Genomic DNA, 24,208 nt, shown 5'->3' on the forward strand with positions numbered 1-24,208 from the left:
GTGCACGAAAATTTAGTTTTCTGTCAATTAACACACCAAGAAGCTTTTGCTGGTTGACAAATTCAATTTCTGTTCCACGGAATAAAACAGGAGAACCAAAGGAAACATGATCTTTGTTTCTGCACAAGTGCATTGCCTTTGTTTTACTTTTAGAAATTTCAAATCCGGTTTCTTTAGACCATTTGTTAAGTTTTCGGAAAACCTCTTTCAAAAGATTTCTAGCTTGAATTGGATTTTTATGTGAGGATAAAATAACGATATCATCAGCATATACCAAAATATGGAATCTTTGATTAAATTTAGTGAAAATTGACGATATAGCTATTAAAAACAACAGAACACTCAAGACAGAACCTTGAACAACACCGTTTTCTAACTGTCTGGGTGAAGATAGTGTACCACCAACTCTGACTCGAACTTTCCGACCATTCATAAAATTTTCAATAAATTTAAACATCTTGCCACCAATTTGCCATTCAGATAACTGCTTAAGAATCAGTCTTCTCCAAGTTCTATCGTACGCTTTACTAATATCAACAAAAGCTGCTTCAACGTGTTCTTTTTTGGCCCATGCCTTTCGGATGATATCCTCCATTGACGCCAAGTGATCAGTAGTGGACCTTCCTCGACGGAAGGCGTACTGGCGTGGATCCAGAAGCTGTTGCCTTTCCAGAAGTCCAGAGAGTCTTCTTGCAATCATCCTTTCGAGAAGCTTTCCAGGAGTACTATTTAAAACGATCACTCTTTGGTTTTCTAGTGAAAAACTATCTTTTCCTGGTTTTGGAATAGCTATTGCATGTCCTTCCTTCCAAATATCAGGGTATGATCCTTGACTCCAACAGTTGTTAAAAATGTCCAACATTTTCAATTTGGCACAGCCAGGTAAATTTTGTAACATTTTGTTATGGATGCCATCGGGGCCGGGAGAACTTCCTTTCAGGCGATCAAGTTGAAAGAGCATTTCTTCCAGCGAAAAATCTTTGTCCAATGAAATATCGTAAGAGGATGGAATAGGTATTTCTAACTGTTCAGTGAATTTTTAAATTTTCGAAAATGCAGATTGTAAAGATCATCAGAGGTAATTTCAGCAAAATGGTCAGCTAGAATTTCAGCAACTTCTTCTGGATTGTCGTAAACAATACCCTCCTTTTCAATCATTGGTTTGTTGAGCTGATTCCTACCACCTTTCAAACTTCTGATTCTATTCCATACCTCTTTTGGAGTTGTTGATGATGAAATACCGCTTGTATAATCATGCCAAGATTGTTGTTTCGCACGGCGTATTATTTTTCTCGCTTCAGAGTTAGCTTGGTGATACAATTCCAAAAGATTTTGTTTAGCAACATCGTCATTGGCTCTTCGAAGTTTCCGTAATGCTTTTCTCCTTTCTTTTACGGCTGTTCTCACTTCGTCATTCCACCAGGGAACAGGGTGTGGGTGAATTATTCCAGAAGTACGGGGAATATGCATTTCTGCTGCGTTACGAATCGTTTCAGTAAGGGCTTCTGGAGTCTCTATTATGTCGTTACGGAAAGTTTGTTGAATGAAATTTTGAAAGGGGGACCAATCTACATTGTCAAATTTCCAACGGGGCCATGTCTTCAGCGGAGGAGAAGGCGTTGGAGGATACAAAAATATCGGATAATGGTCGCTGCTTCGTAAATCTGAATCAACCTTCCATTGAAACCATGGAGCAAGATCGAGAGAGCCGAAAGAGATATCTATTGCAGAAACTGAACCGGTAGCAGGAGATAAATAGGTAGGGGAGCCATCATTAAACAAGTGAAGATTTTTTTCATCCAACACCTCATATAATTTTCTACCAGGGGCATCTGTGAACTGGTGACCCCACACTTGATTATGGGCATTAGAGTCACATAACACTAAAAACGGAGGAGGAAGTTGAGCTAACAATGAGGAAATTTCAGTTTTAGACCAAGTAGGATGGAGTAAATATAAAGAACAAATTGTCATTTTTCTTGGAATTTCTACCTGTACAGCCACAGCCTGCAAAGAGGTATTCAATCTAATTTGAGAACAACGAACATTTTCCCTTACTAAAACCGAAACACCACCACATGGAAAACCATTTTGACCAGAGTGAACAACATCAAACGATCGGAAATTTGGTATACATTGGGAACCAGGGTGTGATAGAAAAGTTTCTTGTATTGCTAAAACAGTTGGGCATACCTCGTTAATAAGTTGGCGCAAATCATTTCTCCTTGAGCTGAATCCACGAACATTCCATTGAATAATCGAAGCCATTATTTCGATTCAGGTTTTAATGACCGTGACCCACGACCATCATCAGCTCCATCATTCTGTTTAGCCATTTTCTTCTTCAAAGCGCCTCCGGTTGGTTGAGTTGTTGATTGTGACTCCATATTCCTGTTTTGTTTATTATGTTGCACATTCACTTTTCTATTTTCATTTTCCTTTTCATTATTTTCATCACTTTCTTCACTAGTGATAATTTTCCTTTTTGTAATTTTTAATTTTTCTTCTTCAAAATCCATTTCACTAGATAGATCTATGGTTTTATTGGATCGATCTGGAATCTCATCACTATCACTAGAAATATCACTTTCACTAATTTCAAGACAAGGTTTCGACAAAAATTGAGCTTTCGCATTTTGCAACTCTTTTTTCAAATTATTGATTTCAGATTTTTGGTCGACTATCACCTGATCTTTTTCCGCAATGCTTTTGTCTTGTTTACGTACTAACTTCTCTAGATCATCCATTCTCTTATACAGATTGCCTATATCAGCTCTTGTTGTATCAGCATATGAACCACGTTTGGTAGAAGACTCAAAAATACGTCTTGCAACCGGAAAAGATACTCGCTGATCCACTTTTATTTTGCATATTGCTTCTTCTTCCAGGAATTTCGGACACGTTTTACTGATAGAAGTATGATTCCCTCCACAACAGACACATTTTGCCAAATTTTCACACTCATCACCATGAAAAGATCTTCCACAATTTGGGCACATTTTCTCGTTTGGACACTTTTCTTTAGGATGTCCAAATTGGAGACAATTAAAACAACGAAAAGGTTTAGGATAGTAAGGCCGAGTTTTTACTCTACAGAGACCAATTTTAAGATATTCAGGAGGGACAACTGAATCTACTGTAAGAACTAACAATGGGGTGTTTTTGGGTTCTCCATTCACTTTTTTCTTAATTCGACGAGTTGCAACAACCTTTTCCTGTTTCATATGCTCTACGATGGCCTCTTCCTCTTCATTAACTGCATTTTCACAATAAACAATAACTTTTGATTGGTTCAGATTATCACAGCTTACAACCTCCACAGGGATACCATTCTCAGAACCATCCGGAATGCTGGAAATACGCTTTAAACGATCAGCGGCTTTTGAGTTCTCAACTTGAACACACAAGAACCCCGTCTTCTTTTCCATCCACGATTGCAAACATTTCCCAACAGCTGATTCCACCACCTTTTTCATAAGAAATGGAGACACATCCATCAGTGACTTGTCTCCAACTCTTTTAATCTTCAAAAACTTCGGTTCATCTCCGAAAAGAAACGGTTGAACTTCAGGCAACTTAGGAAACGAAAAAATATCTTGCACCGGAGGACCGGGCCCCCCGGATGCCATGTTGGTTACTTATTTGCACACACTATTGATATAACCTCACTTCGTAACCAATCATCGAAACATTCAATATTAATCTTAAAATTAGTAATAAATGTTTTTAATGTTTCGCCAAATCAACCAGAAATCAAAAAGAGATGATAATATTCACGTATACACCTGAACTTTGTCGAAAAGATCGATATCAATATCGAGCACGTGGCGATAAACACGAGGTTGCGAACACGCGCTCAACAATACTGTGTTGAGAACAATCGGTAGTTGCTAGTAGCACGAGAGCGAACATAAACACGTCTGGTCACAACCGATGGTGCTTATCAACTGACCAACAGCTTTTGTACTACGAAAAACTTTGTCGCTAAGGACATTATTTTAACAATTTATTCAAAACTTGCTTAGCCACAGGGGCTAAATACCAAACAGAAATTCAAAATTTTCACTAAGTAACCAAACCTGGATGTCATATTTAATCTAAATTTTTAATTTGATATCTGAATCTGAATTCAGAATGCCAATGAAGTATTAAAATATATATTCCGATTTTTATTCTGAATGTTAATCCTGAATCTGAACTCGGAATCTTTTTTTTCAAAAATTAAAAAATTATATTCAGAACTCAAATTTAGAATTTACATACCTACCTGAATCTGAAAATGAATCTGAATCCTGGAACTGAAATCTAAATTCGAATCTGAATCCTAAATCTGAATCGGGACTCTTAATCTCAATTTTAATCGAAATTCTTTTCTTTGAATCTTAATTTTATTTCTGAATGTCAAGTCTTCACAGAACTCTAAATTCGAAAGCTTCCAAAAATATGTAGGTAATATTTTTAAAATCGATTTATTAGTTTCGAATCCTCATTCCAAATTGTAATTCAGCTGTAGAATTCATTTCATAAAGAAGATCAATGATGAATTCCATAATTCATACACAGCGCGTTCTCGCTTATACATTCGAGACCCGTAAACTCCTGAGGGTAGGCTCAATTTTACATCCAAGAAAATCGCGCCGGTGTCGAGTTCTTCGAAAAGTAGAAGGAACAAAAAAACGGATTAAATTTCAAATTTTCTACTCTACTCAGCATGCTTTTTCCTGTTATTAGAGGCCGGACCATTCCTAAATTTTGTACTAAATATTCGGACAAGTTTAGATAAAACTGGACAATCTGGCAAGCTTAGAATAAGGGTAAGAGACCTTGTATCGCATTTTATTGATTCAGATAAGTGATTGTTTGATGATGTGATGTTCTATGGTAAGGCTCGAAAACCTGAATATCCACAACTGTGGCTTAACTTACAGCGCTAAAACTGGCAATAAATCAACCGGTAATTGGACGATGCTCGTTTTAAGTCGATTGTTGAACTCTGTTATTCGACAACAGACGAATCAAGCGAGTCTAATGACAATTGCGTTAAACAACAATGAACGTAAATGCTCACGGTCGTATTGCACATTAAGGTTTTTGGAATTATTTGAGGATTGTATTAGAATCCCATTTATATGAATTATTATGAAAAATAAGAAACCAAAGGAAAAGGAATTTCTAATGATATTTTACGTGATTAAAAGTACAGACCTCAATTGTAGGTGGTATGCATACATATGCTACAATATGTTCAAATCCTACTTACTTGGAAGAACGGTGTCAGCGAGATGACCAACCAGAGCAGCACGTTGGCGATAGTCCGGCTGAAGATCCGGATCGGGCAGGCATCCAAATCCCGGAAGAGATGGGCGATGCTGGAAATCGTGTAGCTCACGTTGAGCAGCGCCAGGCAGGCCACCGGGAGGGAAATTTTCGTATTCAAATGATGTAACAGCTTGCGGAATTCGCAAATCTCCTGTGTGCGGCCATTCCAGTTTGCGGGGGTGTTACGGGTGCGGTGCAGCATCGAAATTGAATCCGGTAGAGTCCAGGGCCATGAAACGAGAACGAGGAAAAATGAGCATGTATACAAAAATGCTTTCAGAGGAAGATTATCCGGTTATATTACAATGGAAGACTAAATACGAGAATCGTGAATCTACCGGCATGTATTTATGATGTAGGTAGGGGTGTCTATACTCGTCCCGCTTTGCAGAAATCCGCCCGCCACCCCTAAACATATAAATCATATTCGAATGCACAAGGTGTTTGGGTGGGTGCCTAACAAGGGTTCATAGACATACTCGTACCTACTAGTGTATGGCGTCGGCTAAAACCACAAAAAGGATAAAAGTAGGTATGCAAGCCGATCCGAGAGGATGAGCTTCCCGGATTCTGCTGCAGCGCTTCGCCTCGTTTTTTTTAGTTTGAGGGAATCACTTGCATTTGAATTTGTATGGTCGTAGAGCTAGTGGTTTTTGTTTACTCTTCCTCGAGAGTCGATGGTGCTAATTCGACAATATTTGTGTATCACCCAAGTGCTTTGCTAGACTAAGCGTTGTTGACCGATAAAAAAAACAAATTTGAATAAAACACACAAAATGCCATCATATTTGTACTAAACTAGAGCTTTAGGGGTATCGATATACTTCCTAGATAGTAAACTAAACATTGAAAATATCTTAAATATTTTTTTTAAATAAACTTTCCTGGATTTTCTTCTGAACTGCTTAGGTAACTCCCCGAACAAGATTTTAACTTAATCAGATAGGATTTAAGGCTATGATCATTTAGAATCCGGGAAGTTACAATCGTGTGTATTTTAAAAACTATTCAATTGATCGAAAAACTTTCTATGGAGGAAATGAAGGTGTTAATATGACATTTAATGTAAAAATATAAAAAATTTATCAATGATTTCAAGAAATACTCTAACTTTTTCATAAAATCTCTTTTTTATCTTTGCACACTTTTTTCAGTCATGTATTGATTTTTTTTACCACAGAAGCTAAATCTTTGCAAAATCATGATATTTTACACAAACTCACCTGGAAAAAGCAATTGGAATCTGGTTGGAACCTTTTAATGAGTAAGCATCTCGAAAAAATTGATCTCTTGAATCCGGTTTTAGCATAATTTTTTTGTCCATCTGAACACATCTGTCATATTGCGTAAAAACCGGATACACAGATTGCGATCTTTGAAACTGATCATTTTTAGTTATTTACTTGGTGTCTACTAGTCAGGCAACACTTTTTGCCGTGCGGAAATGGATTTTTTGCATTATTTAAGGAGTCTGCATTCAGTTATCCCCAATAACCATAGACTTTTTACCATATTTAACATCAAGGGTTGCACTCCGATGGTTGGTTTGAACTTCGTGTGGATCCTTGAGTGGCTCCTTATACTTCTTAGCTATTTGATCCGAAAAAAAAATCAGAAAAAATCAACAGTTCATGAGCTTTAAAGTCAACAATGAAGAATTTTCGAGGCGCAAAATGCGTAAAAAAAACAAATTTGTGCAAAATTATTTTTACCATGTCTTTTTGCATCGTAAATATCTCAAACACACGTTAACTTAAAATTCTATCAAAAATAGGGAAGATAGTCCTTTTCATAACCAACACAACGCTACTAAAGTTTTGCATATCCGAGCTCTATTAACGTTTGCTATCACCGAAATAAAGTGCCCGGATACTAAATGATCATAGTCTTACACAGCAAAAATTATTTCCTGTAAAATTACGCAAATGTCCTGTAACAAAAAGAAGCAGGACATTTACCGTAATTTTACAGGTCGAAAACATGATTACGTGACATTTAATTCTTAGTGTACAACGATTGTAACTGCCCGGATTCTAAATGATCATAGCCAGAGGTCGGCATTAAAACGCTATTTGCTAGTTAGTCCGCTACATTGTTGTTTATATATTTATTTTATAACTTTATTTTTAGAAAAATTACGGCTGAAAAAACTCCATCACCTTGCAGAAAATGAAATAAAAACCTACAAAAGAAACTAGAAACCGAACAAAAATATATTTATTATCCTGAGTTTTATGAAGGATTAAGATTTTGCCTAGATTTTCGAATTTCAGAGATTTGGCAATATTAAGAAAATTCAATTGAAAATGATATGACTATTTCATTTCTGACTTTGGCCTTTGTATTTTTTTTAATAATCATGATTTTAATTTATTCAACTGCTATGTAGAAGACTGCAAAACGTTTTGGTTTCAATAAGATCGAAATTCATTTCAGGTTTAAAATTTCTTTTAATTTTGATCAAATTCCTGAATTTTCGTGGAAATGTAAAAAAAAATCAAAGAGAAAACATATTTTTCTTTTTCTGAGAAGTCAAAATTATTCATTCATTTTATTTGCAGTCATCGGAAAAGTTGATCATTTTATCTAAACCTATATTTCCAATGTTTTTATAACATTTAACAGTTTAAAAAATGCGCGAATTTTTTAACACTCCCAGATCAGTTAAAATCATACAATTTTTTTTTTAATTATTTCCAAAATGTCGAAGAAAATTTTTTTTTTTAAATTGTGAACATTCATTCATTTTCATTTTATTTATTTTACTAGCTGACCCGATGTGCTTTGCTACACCTTTCAAAATCAAATGATATTTTCAAAAAGTTTCAAATTTTTATTGTTTTATTGGCATTACTTTAAATCAAATTATAACATAATTTATAAGCAACCGATAGAAAATGAAAGCTGCAGCTTGAGTTTCGAACTGCAACACAAAGATAACTTAAAAACGAATATTCTAAATCTTGTTCTATAAATTTATGTTAAAGATCTGATAATTTGAAGCTGTCTGGACGGTCTCAAATTAATCGTACGCAAACAATCGAACTTATAAAATATGGTTGTTTTTTCTTGATATGTTTTGGATTTATGCTGAAAAACTGATAAGAGAGCCCCTCCCCTGTCCTTACCTCCACACCCTGCTGAATGGAGGTCGTGATTTTCTATAATCATACCTAATTTTTTCGTTCCCAAAAATCCTCTTATATCAAATATTTTTCCATTGGTTGATAAGTTTTTAAGCTTTACAACCAAATTTACATGGACCCTCCTCCTTTCTTCCCCTATCTACACTGTAAAGCGTAAGGATCTATAACAATCGTAGAAACATATCTCGTAAGCAAGTACCTTTCCATGCCATATTTGTTTCCATTTGTTGGCTTCGCTAGCATAAATTGAGAACTTATGCTAACACTATTGTATTGAGCTCATCTCCCTCCTCCTATGTACCTGTATTTTGTAAAAAAAAGTTAAATGTAAGCCTCCTCTTCCCTTCCTATATTCCCAATTCTATCACCCTACTGCAAGAAAGGAATTGTTTCACATAGAAAAAGAATTTTTCGTTCTCAAATACTTTTTGATGCCAAATTTGGTTTCATTTACTCGATAAATTCTCGAGTTATGCAAAAAAAAAATATAGCCCCTCCTTTCCCTCTTAATATCTTTCCGCTGAAAAAAGGTGGGGCTTCAATTTATGATAGAAACATTTTTCGAATCCAAATACCCTCATATGCCAAATATGGTTCAATTTGCTCGATCAACTCTCCAGTTATACTGAAAATTGTAAGGGAGGCCTTTCCTCCCCCTTTTCATCCAACTCTTTGAAAGAGTGAGGGATACCAAAGATTCATAGAAGCATTTCTCGTACCCGAATATCGTTCCATGCCGAATTTGGTTCCATTTGCTGTTGTAGTTTTTTAGTTATGATGTACAAATTGTATGAAACTCCCCTCCCTCTTTCCTTTCTCGCCAATGGAAGAAGGAAGAGTTCTCAAACAATTGTTAGAACATGTCACGTTCTCAAATACCCGCCCATGCCAAATTTGGTTCCATTTGCTTTATTAGTTTTTGAGTTATGTAAAAAAATATTAAAGAGGCCCCCTCCCCCTTTCTACAAAAAAAGGGAGGGGTCTCAAATAATCATTGAAATATTTTTCGTATCCCAATACCTTCCCGTGCCAAATTTGATTCCAATATCTTGATTAGTTTTCGAGTTACATGAAAAATTGTAAGGTAGCCCCCCTCTCCCCCTTCTATCAACCCACTGAGAGGAGGGAGGGGTACCTAATATTCTTAGAAACATTCTTCGTACCCAAATACCACCCCATGCCAATTTTGATACTATTTGCTTGATGAGTGCTCGAGTTATGCAAAAAATTGTCTTTTATTTGGGAGGCCCCTCCCCCCTTACTGTTAGGGGGAGGGGTCTCAAACCTTAATAGGAACGTTCCCCGGCCTCCAATATCCCCACCTGCCAAGTTTCACGCAAATCGGTTCAGTAGTTTCCGAGTCTATAGGGAACAGACAGACAGACAGACAGACAGAAATTCATTTTTATATAATATATAGATTTACCCTCTTTTTTGGAAAATTGTTACTATTCCAAATAAATGATTCAAATTTCAATTCATTCGATTCAGATTTAATGAAGTTCTAAAATAAAGATAGAAAAGAATAAAATTTAGATTTAGAAATGAAATTCTTGAACTACAACTCACAATGAAAAATGAATTTAAGAATTGATTAAAAACAACATGACATTTTCGAATCATCATTCTGAGAAATATACCGAACAGGAAAAATAAGTTTTGAGTTAATTAAAGGTTGATATGGTAAAAATTTGGTCAAGGGAAAACGCGTATAAATCGGTGAAATAGTTTTTTTCTTAAATCAAATTAGGGGAGATGGAGGCATAATGGCCACCTTAAGGAAAACGGTTATTTAACCATAGAAAATAGCTATAATATGGAGGTTACATTATTGTTTCGTGTTCAGACACTTGAAAAGCCTATTCCCTAACGGGCTGAAACGATGTAAAACTAGATGAAAATGTTAAAAAATGCATTTTAAAAAATTTTGCCAAAAGTTGAAAACCAGCCACTGTGGAGGCATAATGAGAACCCCCCCTGAGGCAGTATGAGCCCCATTAATCAGAGCAAGATGTGCGTTTTTGCCGGGGAATCTAGCAGCGAATTCAATTCGATGAAGTCAGGTGAGTAGTAGATTCATCAAACAAAGTAATAACAAAATAATCTAGGTCTGTTTGTAGAATACAAACAATTCACGCACGCTCATACATTAAGTGCTTTGTTCAGAGGATAATGCTACTAGCCGTATAATGTAACAATAAAAAAATCGATCATGAATTGTGAATGGAAAAAAATCACCTCGAACAGAAATCTAACTCTAGTCTTTTGATTACCTCTCCGACACCTTACCAATAGGCTAAATCGTCGGATGAAAACTAGTCAAGGTGTGGCGCTTTAAATCAATTTTAATTCGCTGCTAGATTCTACGGCAGAAAATGCTCATTATGCCTCGATAATATGGTGCTCTATATGCCCTTAGTCAACAAATTTAAGTAAAAACGTGTTTTAAAATTGATAAAAGTGAAAAATCAAAAATTTTATGATGGTAAAAATTGAGAAACAATGTGTACATCATGTTGCAGTGCGTACATTATAGATCAAGGTTATTTTAAGATCATAAGAGCTTATTTCATGGTGCTCAAAAATTAAAATATTTTCGTAACTTGAGAACCAAGCTAGTTTTTTTTTAAATATCTCTGTAAAGATGATAAGGAGATTCCTTTTTTTGTGAAAAATTAATACTATAGGAAGTACGAAACAAATCCTCATGAAAATTTATTTAAGAAAATACGTACTTTCGTAGAAAAGCGTAGTGCTCATTATGCCCTGGGTGCTCGTTATGCCCTCATCTCCCCTAAATTTCTTTTTCAAGTTTAATTAATATAAAATTCAGGAAAAATATTCAGTTAGGCTTCCGCTTTTCCAAATCCGAATTGCCGGGCCTTACGCTTAACCCCTGCCATCAGATTTTGTACAGCCACCTTGTCCACCTTCTTCGCCGCAGAAAGCCAGTTTGCCTTGAACAGCTGCTCGTCCTTAGCAGTTTTTCTGGTCTTCTTTAGGTTCCGCTTGACAATAGCCCAGTATTTCTCAATTGGGCGGAGCTCTGGCGTGTTGGGAGGGTTCTTGTCCTTGGGAACCACCTGCTCGTTGTTCGCGGCGTACCACTCCATGGCCTTTTTACCGTAATGGCAAGATGCCATTACGTGTCCAACGGCGCGAGGAAAAAGTCGTGAATTGATACGACGTCCGCCGGTTGGAGAATCCAGAGATGAAAAGGGCATACGTTGAACAGCTAGAATCCCGAGCCTCGGAATTGCCGACAGACGGAACAGTCGAAGAACTGTGGTGTGGAATCAAGAATGCCTTTATCACAACGAGCCATGGTACTCTCGGTAAAGTTAGTGGAAGAAGAAGTGAATGGATGTCGGATGAAACTTGGAGGATGGTCGATGATCGGAGAAAGGCGAAAGTCGGAATGTACCGGGTCAGCCAAAGCAGCCGCCCGCTTACGATATGCGGAGCTGGAAGGGGCAGTTAAACGAGCTTGTAGACGAGACAAGAGAGCCTGGACAAACTCCCTAGCCGAAGAGGGAGAAAGAGCCGCCGCCAATGGAGATAGCCGATTACTTTACTTTATGACATTTCTCGCCGCCTCAGTGGTGCAAGGACTAATGCAAGAATGCCGCTGAAAAACCGAGCAGGTCAGCTATTGACCGATCGAACAGATCAGCTCAAACGATGGACTGAGCACTTCGAACAACTCTTCCGAGTCACGAATAGCGATGGCCAACAGAATCCGCATCTCGAAGCGCCAACAATATAAGCCTAGTAAGTCGCATAAATGGCGTCAACTCGGAAGCGCCTTCGCTGGCTGAAATAGAAGCGGCAATCAAAAACATGAAATCCAACAAAGCACCTGGGATCGATTGCATCCCTGCTGAAATGCTAAAAGCCGACCCTGCCCTGTCAGCACAAATGTTGCACCGTCTTTTCGCTGACATCTGGGATACTGCAACATTCCCAGCCGACTGGATGCAGGGTATCCTCGTAAAGGTCCCGAAGAAAGGAGACCTGACAGAGTGCGGTAACTGGCGAGGCATAACGTTGATCTGTACAACCCTCAAAGTACTTTGCAAAGTGATCCTGAACAGGATCCAGGAGAAAATCGACGCTACACTCCGACGGCAACAAGCTGGATTCCGATCCGGACGATCATGTGTGAACCACATCACAACGCTACGAATAATACTGGAACAAATCAACGAATTCCAGGACTCTCTTCTGCTGGTTTTCGTTGATTTCGAAAAAGCATTCGACCGACTGAACCACGAAAACATCTGGGCGGCTCTAAGGCGACGAGGGGTCCCAGAGAAACTAGTCCATCTCATCGAAGCACAATACGAGGCATTTTCGTGCAAGGTCTTGCACGACGGTGTCTTGTCCGAATCAATCCCGGTAACTGCTGGAGTGAGACTAGGATGTATCTTATCACCGCTACTTTTTCTTATCGTAATGGATGAGATTCTGACTGGATCGATCGACTGTGTACCGAACCGAGGATTGCCGTGGAATCCTTCAACAATGTAGCAACTGAACGACCTTGACTTGGCTGACGATCTTGTTTTGCTCGCCCAAACACAACCGGATATGCAGAGCAAACTCGACGACCTCACCGAAAGTTCCAAGGCATCAGGTCTCAAAGTCAATGTCGGAAAGACCAAGTCGATGGAGATCAACACAGGAAATCCCTCCAGTTTCATGGTAGCTGGGCAACAAGTTGAGAAAGTGGAGTGCTTCCAGTATCTTGGTAGCCAGATAACGCCTGATGGTGGTACCAGGAAAGACATCGAAACCCGGATCAGAAAGGCCCGATTTGCGTTTGCGAGTCTCCGAAACAAAATTACTCAGTTTTTCGTACTATCAGCTCAAACAAGTAGCTCTTTAATTTTGAAATTCAGAAAAGTAACTAAAAATTAATGACTGGTTCCCTTCTTCATTTTAAGATTTTTTTCTATTTTTTAAGTTGCGGGGCGTAAAAAGCTTGTTCATAATTATCCCATAAACAAGACCCCATAGACTGTAACGATTCTTGTTATGTGATGACTTTTGATATTGGATTTATTCCTAGATTGAAACCACATCTAAATAGTGCATTGTAGTGAGATTAGTTGATTTTTTAAATTTACTGTTGAAATCATGGCCGTAGGAACGGGGGGGGGGGGGGGGGGGGGGTTAAACCCTCTCCATGACGGTCCAAAAAAGCAAGCGAGGTATTCTACTCTTTTCAAAATTTTCTCACTGCTTCATAGAATAAGGTTGTCAGATTTTTTTCAGCACGTATCCGGACAAATCCATGCTGTTTTATTTTAAAACCTGGCAAATGCCGGGTATTTGATTTCAAAATTGTCGACCAAAATCCAGGCAATACCGGGCAATTTTGGTCAAAACCTAGACATTGCTCATCAAAAATCTATAAAAAAAAGCATTAAAAAACCTTTTATGATTATTTTTTTGTAACTTGCTGCAAAAATTTTGGACGCATAATTAAAAAAATTACTACACAATTTGTTTTTTTAGTTTGATTTAAGAATGAGAATGAAAACAAACCCGGGCAAAATCCAGGCTTTCCCAATGAAATCCGGGAAACGGGGCGGACCGAACTTTTCCCAAATTTTATGTTAAATATCCGGGCCAATCCGGTTAAAACCAGGCAATCTGGCAATCTGATTATAGAAATTCAGTTCTGAATATTAAATTTTAAATCAAACTCATTTTGAAGGTTCTGGTTCCATATTCCCATAACAAAACTTATATTTCGACATATTTTCGTATTTCTGATTCTGTATCAAGTTTAGGATTCTTGATTTTCAGTTCGAGTAATCATAAGAAATTAAGAATGGAAAGCTGCTTTGAAATCCTGGCTCAAATTCGGTTTTACATTTTATATAAAATTTGAATAATGTTTTTCGAAAATCACATGCATTTTCAGTAGATTCCAAATTATAAAAAAAGAAAAATTTTGTTTTATATTCAAATTCGAAATTCTTAAACTTTATTGAGGCACAAAATTTAAACATATAAAGCTTCTAGGTGGCGATCCAAAATTGAAAACTCAGATTCAGTTTCATCATTTGAAATTCACATTTTTAACCAGATTCACAGGACAGATCAAAAATCAATCATTGAAATGATGAATGAAGATTAAACCAGCTCTACAGAATTTAAATAATAGATTCATGAATGAGGGCTCAAAGGCTTGGGTAATAAAGTTCTAATCTAGAAGTAAGATTCCTTAATCATATTTTTTGTACATTTCAAAAATCGCATAGAAATTTGGAAACAGATTCAAAGTTCCATTGAATGAGTTTTTCAATCAACATAAAATAGTTGAGAAATTCAAGAGAACATGAACTTAAAAAATTGCTTGTCAATTCAATTTCCAAATATCATATTTTTAATCAGAATTAGTTTGTACATACAATTCAACTGAAAATCATAAATCTATGTTAATGATTCCTTAAAGTTATGATTCCTGCAAAATATCCCAAATTATATTAAAAAAATCATTCACAAATTTTTATCATGGAATTGATTCTTCATGAAAAATATTTCCAGTTAAAGAAACATGTACCTGTTCTTCATTTAAAAAATCTTCATAAAATACTTTATTTTTTCAGTGTATTGTTAAACATTATCAATATGGCAGTTTTTAAAACCTAATTTCAAACTAAAATCATAAATTTAGTTCAAGTTTGCATCAATCATATTTGATCCGAAATTTTTTTATCTCTTACTGTTTTTTGTTATGTAAAATTTTATTTATTTTCATCAAAGGTTAGAATCTTAGAATTTGCAAAAGAGTTTAGAAGATTGGGCTTGTTTGATTTGAGTATAGAATAAGTTTTTTTTTGACGAAATTGAAGGCAACCCTAAAAAGAACTTATTTTATGCTCAAATCAAATAACTTTGATCTACCAGACTTTAAAAAAATTAAAAAAATTTAACCATCGATGAAATCAAATTTCATATTTTGGCTTCATTATAAAAATTTAGCTCACCCTTTAGGCTAAGGACCACTGTTTTAAAGTTACTTTTTTAAGGTTTTTTTAAATGACACTTTAACATCCTTGTGGCATTCGTGTCTTCTCTAAAGTTACGAATTCATACAAAAACTTTTAATGAGTACTTATAAATGAATAATTATCTAGTTACAAACATAATTTGTTTAATTTTTTTTTTATTCGTGTGTTGTTGGGCAAAAAATCATAGCCTAAAAATAAGTCACCAAAACCCCCCCCCCATGAGTCGGTTCTTCCTACGGCCCTGGTTGAAATTATAGGTTATTTAAACTTTTACATAGCTGGAAGGCATCTTTTCATATAATCACAGATCCATAATTCTAAAAAAATATAAAGTAATGTTTTGGCTTATTTTCAAGGTTTTGATGGTTATCGTGATTTTGAAGGTAAAAAGTAAATTTTAATCAAAGACCAATGCTGAGAAAACACATGTTCATAATTACTCCGCATCTTGAAAAGTAAGGGGTAAATATGAACACTTCTTTATGCCTGGGTGGAATTTTTTTTCATCATAAGATCATATCACACCACATGGAGCATCAATTACCAAACATAAAACTTTCAAAAACAACATTTTATCTCCATTCACATTGACGAAGGAGTCAATTGAAAAGACATGTCTGAAAACGATTATCGTTTCTCAGAGACATAAATTTTGTTAATAACTGTAACTACAAAATTTATACAGTTAGGTTTGCAAGTTATAACTGTAACTTATCAATAGCAAGACAGACTATCACATTTGATCACTTTTGAGACCCTACTATGACCCTCACGGCGCTTACGACGTTTGTTCGGAATTACCCCTTGTTCATAATTACCCCACTTAGCCCTACTCCCATTCAACACCTAGTATCTATTTTGTCTAATAATATACAAAGTTACGGTCTAATAATATACAAAGTTGTTAAGTGGAAAATTTCTTGCGGGAATTTATAAATTGGCATAAAAACCATTAGCAGGTTCGGTTCCACAGAAGAAACAAAAAAAAAAGTTGATTTTTCAGTACAAAATATGCAATTTTCCCATACAAACATTAAAGTTAAAATTAACTCACGACACGTTGCTTAAAAATTGAGCTGCTTGAGAAATTCAAAAATGACCACAAATCGACATCAGTCGTTTTGAAGTCTTCAACATAGTTCTTAAATAAATTCAAATTTTGAATATAAAATACTTGAAGACTTTCTTCAGCGGTGTCAGCAACAGTTGTATGTTTCTATTAAAATTTCTAAAAATTGTATAATATTTTTAAGTTGTATAACTCTGAATCTACAATATCTAGGCGAATTCTTAAGCATTGATTGAATGGAGGATAATTAAAAGGTTAAAAATTTGTATTTGTTTTTCATGTATGTGTGTTGGTTCATCAGATAAAATGATCGATTTTACTGAAAACCGATCAACTGCAAAATTTCCACACATCATATCACTAAAGCTCATAGACAAAATCTGACAAATTATTCGATTTCAGGAATCCCAAATCATCCAAAAACAGTTTTTAAATAATAGGCACAAAAAATGTTGTTCCATTGAGAAATTGTTAAATTATAAAAAATGTTTATTATTTATACCCAATGTTGTGTTGCCAGGCCAGAGTTGGAAAGAAATGTTCAAAAATAGTTCAAACATAATCTCGATTCCCCTCCCTTACGGTTCGTATTCTTTACTTTAAAATTTCCATGTAGGAAATATTCGTGTATGTGTCAAAAGAAAATCTACAACAATCACGAACTTCTCCGTTCCAGCCCATTGGCAACGTTGAAAATTTCTCCTGTTCCAAATTCCAACTAAACTTAAGAGCTGGTTTGTTATTTATTCAACTGATAGAAGCCACAATTACACGGAAAATATGCATAATTGAAAGGTACATGGAATCGGGTACCTTTACTTCTGTGGCCATTGGCATCGTCGATAGCTTGGCCAATGGCACTACTGGCTGGTGTGAATCTTGCTTACGCAATTTACTTTTGATACTATCCGACTACCTACAACAATACCGGCGCGCTTCATGCCCGTGACGACCAATTCGGTATGGAAAGTTGTAAATTTTCGATAAGACCGCATCGACCGTTTGTAAGGATTCGTTAGGGTGGATCGCCAGATTGAGCTGGATAAACAACTACGAATGGAACCTCAAGAATACAATGGGAGAAAATATTTTATGTACTCCTCAAAAAGTTTTGGTTCCAAATATAGAAGAAGATAGAAGTAAGATAGAAGTAAGATAGAAGTATTTTTTTTTCAACTATCTGACGGTTTTCAGAATTTTCCCAAAATTTTATATTGGCTTACTCATGATTTTTTTTGTTGATATTTGAGATTTTTAGTTAGAAATTAAAACAATTATAAAATGCACATATCATTGTCTGTTTTCAACACAGAATATTTTAACTAAGCCGCAGCCCGTGGTGTAGAGGATAGCCTTCAAGACTTCAAGTCGGCATACATAGTACACTTTCTGCGGGTTGGTGGTTTTAGCATTTGTTAAATGTTAGCCTTCATATTCTCGAAAGAAGTACGCATAGACTTAGGAAAAAGGAATCTCTTTGAGAAAACATCAAGTTTCATCGAGATCCTGTATGTGTTTGTGCTCGTTTCGTTAAATACATCAAAACGCATTGAAATTTGTATCGGCGTTAAAAATAAATTAAATAAAAGTAATTTCTATATCAAAAACCGTAAATAAGTTTGAAATAGATTTTAAAAGTACTGTCTTCATCACAAAACATTTTGCGAAAAATACTTTTTTGAAGCCAATTTTATGTTTCAACTTCCATCTGAAGGCAACAAAATTGGCCATCCTCTCCTTTAATAGTTATGAATGAAATAATGACTTTAAATCTAGAATTTTTGAATCAAAAACCAAATATTCTCGAACAGTTTATAGCAGAACTCATTTCATGTTTCAACCAATAATCTAAAAAACCTTACTAATAACGGAAATGTTGCTTTTTTGCAAGTCGCAAAAATGAACCAAAATAAAAATTTTGAGAGAAATCTGAAGACCTCCGGCGCAAATTGTCAGATAGGAAAACTGTGAACTTCGAACATCTTCAGACATTTTATAAACCATTTTGTCGAGATGGTTCGATGGTTTGAAATGCAGCTTCAAATTGGTTTTTGTCATAATGTCAAGCAGTTTGAAGGTTTTTATTGCTGAACCACCCTAACGTCCTCTTTGTTAATGCATGTTGGCGAGTTTACTTTCCGGAAGCGTCTTCCGGAAATTGGATGGTTTGCGTGTCTGTTGAGTTTGTTTCTCCCCCGCCAGAATGAGCCTGCAATTGTATAGGCAGATGCACGCGTATGTTGCCGTACCATTGTTTGCCCCGCTTTAGAAATTTCTGCATCTGCTTAGTGATTACTACACATTCAGCATTTCATTGCACTTCCTGCGTTGTTTCCTGTGAGTCTAGGTAAGCTGCTGTTGGCGGAATCCATTTGGCGTAACAGCCTGTGTTGCTGAGCGCATCATGGGCCTCCCCCGTCCGGTTTGCGTGGTGGTCCCTTCACTATATTTATTATAATGAATTGTACGTTCACTGCACTATTTATGGCGACGAGCTGTTAAATATGGCACAGTTTGGGACTTTGCGTAGCTTGATTCTGAAGTAGAAAACGAAGCCACATGCTTAGAAAGGTTGAATTCAAGCAAATATAATACAATTATACATTTTATATCCAAATTATTAGCACCAAAAGCTCAGTTTGAAGTAGGTTCAGTTAATCTATTGTTTTTATGTAAACTTCTCTAAAGAAATCTTGATAAATATCCATTTTTACTTTCTCAATTAAATATTTGATTGAATTTTCGATATGAATTTCCAATGGACGTAAATCCCGTTCCAATCAAATATTTAAATACGAAGCATAGTAAGAATAAAAATCTATCTCATCGTCCTAGTAGAAGATTAAGGGGTTTGTCATTTTGAATGTTTTACATCTGGAATTTTATACCTACTTGCACTGTTGAAATAACAGTAAAGAGGGTAACGGACTAATTTTGGATCGGTTACATATTTTGGAACATCTTGTTAGCTATTTTCAAGAAATTGATTAAGAAAAATAGTTAATGCTTCTTTCTATGATTCCAATCATATATTACATTTCGATTTAATAAGCTGATAAAGGATATAAAATTGAAAATTAGGTTTTGATTTTTCCTAGTTGAGCCAAATCAAGCCCATTTCAGGTTAAATCAATTTTCAAGAGGTTTTCTGCATAGCTGTGATGAATTTAACAACTACATATAAGTTCACATTTATGAATAAAATCTTTAAAACTAGTTTGCAAGTTAGAAGAACGAAAGAAAAAAACAAGTTTTAAAAACAATTTGGCCCGTCTCGAAAATAAGTCTTGCTTAGTTCCATAGGGACTTAATTTGGACCACTTACCCAAACCAAGGTATTAAATTTGCTGTCAAACGTTCATGAACGATATAATAAGTAGTCCTACGACGAAATGAATAGAATGGTGCACACTATTTCATTCGCCTACGAAAAATAAAATTAGAATTATGCTATTTTTGTGTTTAAATAACACTCCTAAACACAATCACGCCTTTAGGCGGGGCTTACTATAATCGGCAGAAATCCAAAGCCAATCATCATTATTCTTACATACTTTTTACGCAGAATTATTCAAAACATGTTATTCATACAATCCATACTAATAACAGCTGTGTGACAAGCAGTTCACAAAAGCTAAATCATAGAGAAACTAAAAAACATGAAAAAACTGGAATTGGATTAATTTTTTTTGAAAATTATTATTCTGGTAGTTTCTAAAAAAAATATTAACAGTAAGGTCTAAGAGTAACAACCATTTAGGATTGATCCTTGGTTGAAGAGATGAAATGTAAACCCCTACTTAAGGCGGAGTTGGCAAAACGACAACAAATCGCCAATTTATACTACTTAGTTTAATTCTTATATAATTTTATATACCTCAGTTATTTGTGGAATAATTTGAACGAAAATTTTATTAAATTATAAATATGTTACAATTTTTATATGTTTCAAAATTTCGGAAAATAATGTTGGAGTGTGTAAAAACTACAACAGACAAAGTCCTGAATGTGTAGTTCTTCAGCCCCTGTAGTTATGCTATTTTAAAAAAAATCTCAACGTTAAGGATTTTTGTAAAACAAAGGTTGTGTCTAGTCATAAGAGTTACCTTCTGTAAATTTGACAGCGAAAATAACTGGATTTAAAAGAGTTAAAAAGATCGCAATATTTTCGCACAATTTAAGTTGCTTGAATCTATGTAGGCGCTGATTCCATTAACAAATCCAAACAAATTCCTCTCAGGTTTTGAAACTCAAGATGAATCAATTTATGTCGCCGAGCTGATGATGAAGGATTTTCGTAACCTATCAATTAGTTGCCTAAAGGTGAGCTGTGTTGTGTTTTCAAATTTGATCCTGAAGTTAAGCCAACAGGCCACAGAAAACTGGCCAGTATTTTACACCGCACAACACGTTTCGTAGAGCTTGCAGTGTGTTTTTAGAATTTTCAAAATATTTGACACAAACTGTATAAACAGAGGTGTTTTCAGCTGGTAAGCACCTTCTCCTATTTTGTTTTACAGCAATGTTGTACAAAAAAAAAAAAAACAGTTGATTGTACAATAAAGTATATAAATTTCCAACAAAAAATTGTACAAAGTTGGTAAACGAGAGAATTAACGGGAGCAAAGCTGGACTACGAGAATAAAAAGAAAAAGATAAGCTATATTTTATGCATAAATCCATTGCTATCCAAACAGTAGTAACATTCGAAAAAATATCTGTTGAAAACGCAGGTTTCAGTGGTGAAATAGAGTTATCGTTTATTCGTTTCCGTCAGTCTAGTCCTTCAAGTACAGGCTATCACATTAGCGATAGCTATTTAAGTTGCTCGTTGAAGCTGAAGTCGAAAAATCGTCACAACTTCCACTTCAACGACTACGAGTTTTAACCCAAAGTCATTGAGGTTGGCGATCTCCGACACTGTTGTCCCGCGTATTCGTTTCGGTCTAAACGGTTGTTGCTGTTGTTGGGGAGGATTAAAATAGTCATTCAAACACGCAGGCAGTACGTATGAACATATGTTTCTGCCGCTTTGCCAGAAAGTACGCAGGCAGTATGAACCGATGCAAGGCCGCATTGATTGAGTTTGAGTTAGTGAGTGAGTGGATTTTCGAATTGGATCTTGTATCAGACGGTGTCTCAATCACTTCTGATACACCAGATAGTGAGCTTGAGAGATCGACTTTCATGCGAATCCGCTTTTGAATCTTGTTTACATTGACCTCGCATTGTCGCTCTGCCGAATCTCTAGGGAACAACAGGCAGCAGCAATCGGTTTTGAATGTTTCCAACTAGAAACCTATCATGAGCATTTCTTCCGAGTGATTTTTGGAAGACTGCTGTCATCATCATCACCATCCCAAGGTTATTAGATCACAAGGTTCTCTGACTTTGTCAGTAAGTTGGTTTTTATCACTGAAACACATGTCAAGGAGGCGGAGGCCTACGATCAGTATAGTATCACAGGATATAAGGTAGTTTTCTGTTTGTCACATTCAAGTCACACAGGTGGTGTAGCAATATACGCTAAACATTGAATTGATTTAAAAATTCGTTTGAATGAATCGATTGAAAATAATTGGTTCTTGGGCATAACAATCTGCCAAGGCATGAAATTGGGGAACTATGGTTTGTTGTACCATTCACCAAGCTCTAGTGATCAGCGGTTTCTAGAAATTTTTGAAAAATGGATGGATAATTTTCTAGATGCAGCTAAACTGAATGTCATTGCAGGCGACTTTAATATAAACTGGTTGGTAGACAATGATTCGAAACATTTAAAGCGTGTTGTTGAATATCTCAATTTAAAGCAAAAAGTTAATGATTATACGCGTATTTCAAGTAACAGTAGAACGTTAATCGATCATGTGTTTAGCAACTTTTCTTCAGTTCAGTGTGAAATTGAAGCTGATTTAAAAATATCTGATCATGAAACAATTGTTATTAAAATTTTGGATGATTTTTTGGAAACTGATAATAGAGTCAAAATACGATGCTGGAAAAATTATTCACGACAAGCTTTATCAGAGCTTGTTTCTAGAAGCTTGGATTCTGATTTGTTTGGATGTTTAGACCAAAAAGCAGTAGGTCTCACGAACATTTTGAAAAAGTGCACAGATAAGCTGGTAGTAGAAAAAAAATGTTAATGTATCGAATTCAAACAGCTGGTACAATATTGAACTTTGGCGTCTGAAAAGAAAAAGAGATAGACTTTATAAAATATTTTGTAAATCAAATTGCTTGTCAACATGGAATCAATACACAGCTGCGAGAAACATATATTCAAGATATCTGAAAAAAACTAGAAGTGAATATATTCAGAAAAAAATTGATCACAATAAACATAACAGCAAAGAATTATGGAAAATTTTGATAAGGCTGATGAATGCTCAGAGTATGTCAACGAAAGTCGTCACTTTTGACGGTGTTGAAGAAGTATCTAACGATGTAATTGCAAATAAATTTAATAAGTATTTCATTGAAAGTGTCTCGCAAATCAACCATAGCATTGAAGCTGTCAGCGAGCCCAATGAACTCAAATTTCAGGTTGATTGTAAATTTGAAGTTTTTAAAGTAATTAGTTATAACGAATTGAAAACGATTTGTTTTTCATTAGAGAAATCAGCTGGAATTGATAATGTAACTGCTCAAATTCTTCAGGATTGCTTTCATGTTATTGGACACCATTTTTTAAACATGGTAAATGAATCGTTAGAAACTGGGCTTGTACCGCAAATTTGGAAAGAATCCCTTGTTATTCCTATTCAGAAAATTACTGGAACGTTCAAATCCGAAGAGTTTCGTCCCATCAACATGTTGCACACATTAGAAAAAATCTTAGAAATTGTAGTAAAAAAACAGCTAATGGAGTTTTTGAACATGCATAATTTACTCGTTCCAGAACAATCAGGATATCGAGAAAAACATTCTTGTGAAACTGCATTGAATCTAGTGTTAGCAAAATGGAAACAGCATTTAGAAAACAAAGAACCAGTTTTTGCTGTATTCCTTGATTTAAAACGTGCATTCGAAACAATATCTAGACCTTTGTTATTGAAAACCTTGAAACAACTTGGAATTTGTGGTAATGTTTTCAAATGGTTTGAGAGTTACTTAAGTGGCAGAACTCAAAAAACATCTTTTAATAATTGTATCTCGAATTCTTTAGATAACTCTCTTTGGGTGCCTCAAGGAAGTGTATTGGGGCCTATTCTGTTTATAATGTACATTAATGACATAAAACGGGTTTTACGATTTTGTGATATTAATCTTTTTGCCGACGATACTGTTTTGTTTATTGCAGAACGCGACGTGGTTAGAGCTTTGTCACATCTAAATGAAGATTTACATTATCTAGTTAAATGGCTCAAGTTTAAAAAATTAATAAGTTCGAGAACATAAGTGATTCGACTAACTAAAGTCATATCCGAGCATTGAAAATGCAAAAATCGCAATTTGGGAACCATGAATCGAATGTACATTGGTATGCGTGCGAACAGCATTTGCATTGCAGTCTGTCGAACGAAAGCCACGTGGTCTCCTTCAGAACACAGTGGTTCGAAATATAAAAAAAAAAACTAAGTTAATTAAATTAAGCATCTCACAAGACTTAAGATGTTTTTCTTATCTAAAAATTGTTAGATCGATGG

At 35.5% G+C, this 24,208-nt stretch overlaps 1 protein-coding gene across 1 annotated transcript in view; it reads right to left on the minus strand.

Annotated features, from left to right (window-relative positions):
- LOC129749510 (uncharacterized) overlaps window positions 1–24,208 on the minus strand; it is a 217,385-nt gene that overhangs the window by 34,005 nt on the left and 159,172 nt on the right. Inside the window, exon 7 of the mRNA XM_055744484.1 lies at window positions 5,261–5,470. Within this exon, the coding sequence (XP_055600459.1) occupies window positions 5,261–5,470 (210 nt within the window). The remainder of the gene's footprint in view (window positions 1–5,260; window positions 5,471–24,208) is intronic.

This window comes from Uranotaenia lowii, chromosome 2 (genome assembly GCF_029784155.1).
Source record: "Uranotaenia lowii strain MFRU-FL chromosome 2, ASM2978415v1, whole genome shotgun sequence".
Taxonomy (NCBI): domain Eukaryota; kingdom Metazoa; phylum Arthropoda; class Insecta; order Diptera; family Culicidae; genus Uranotaenia; species Uranotaenia lowii.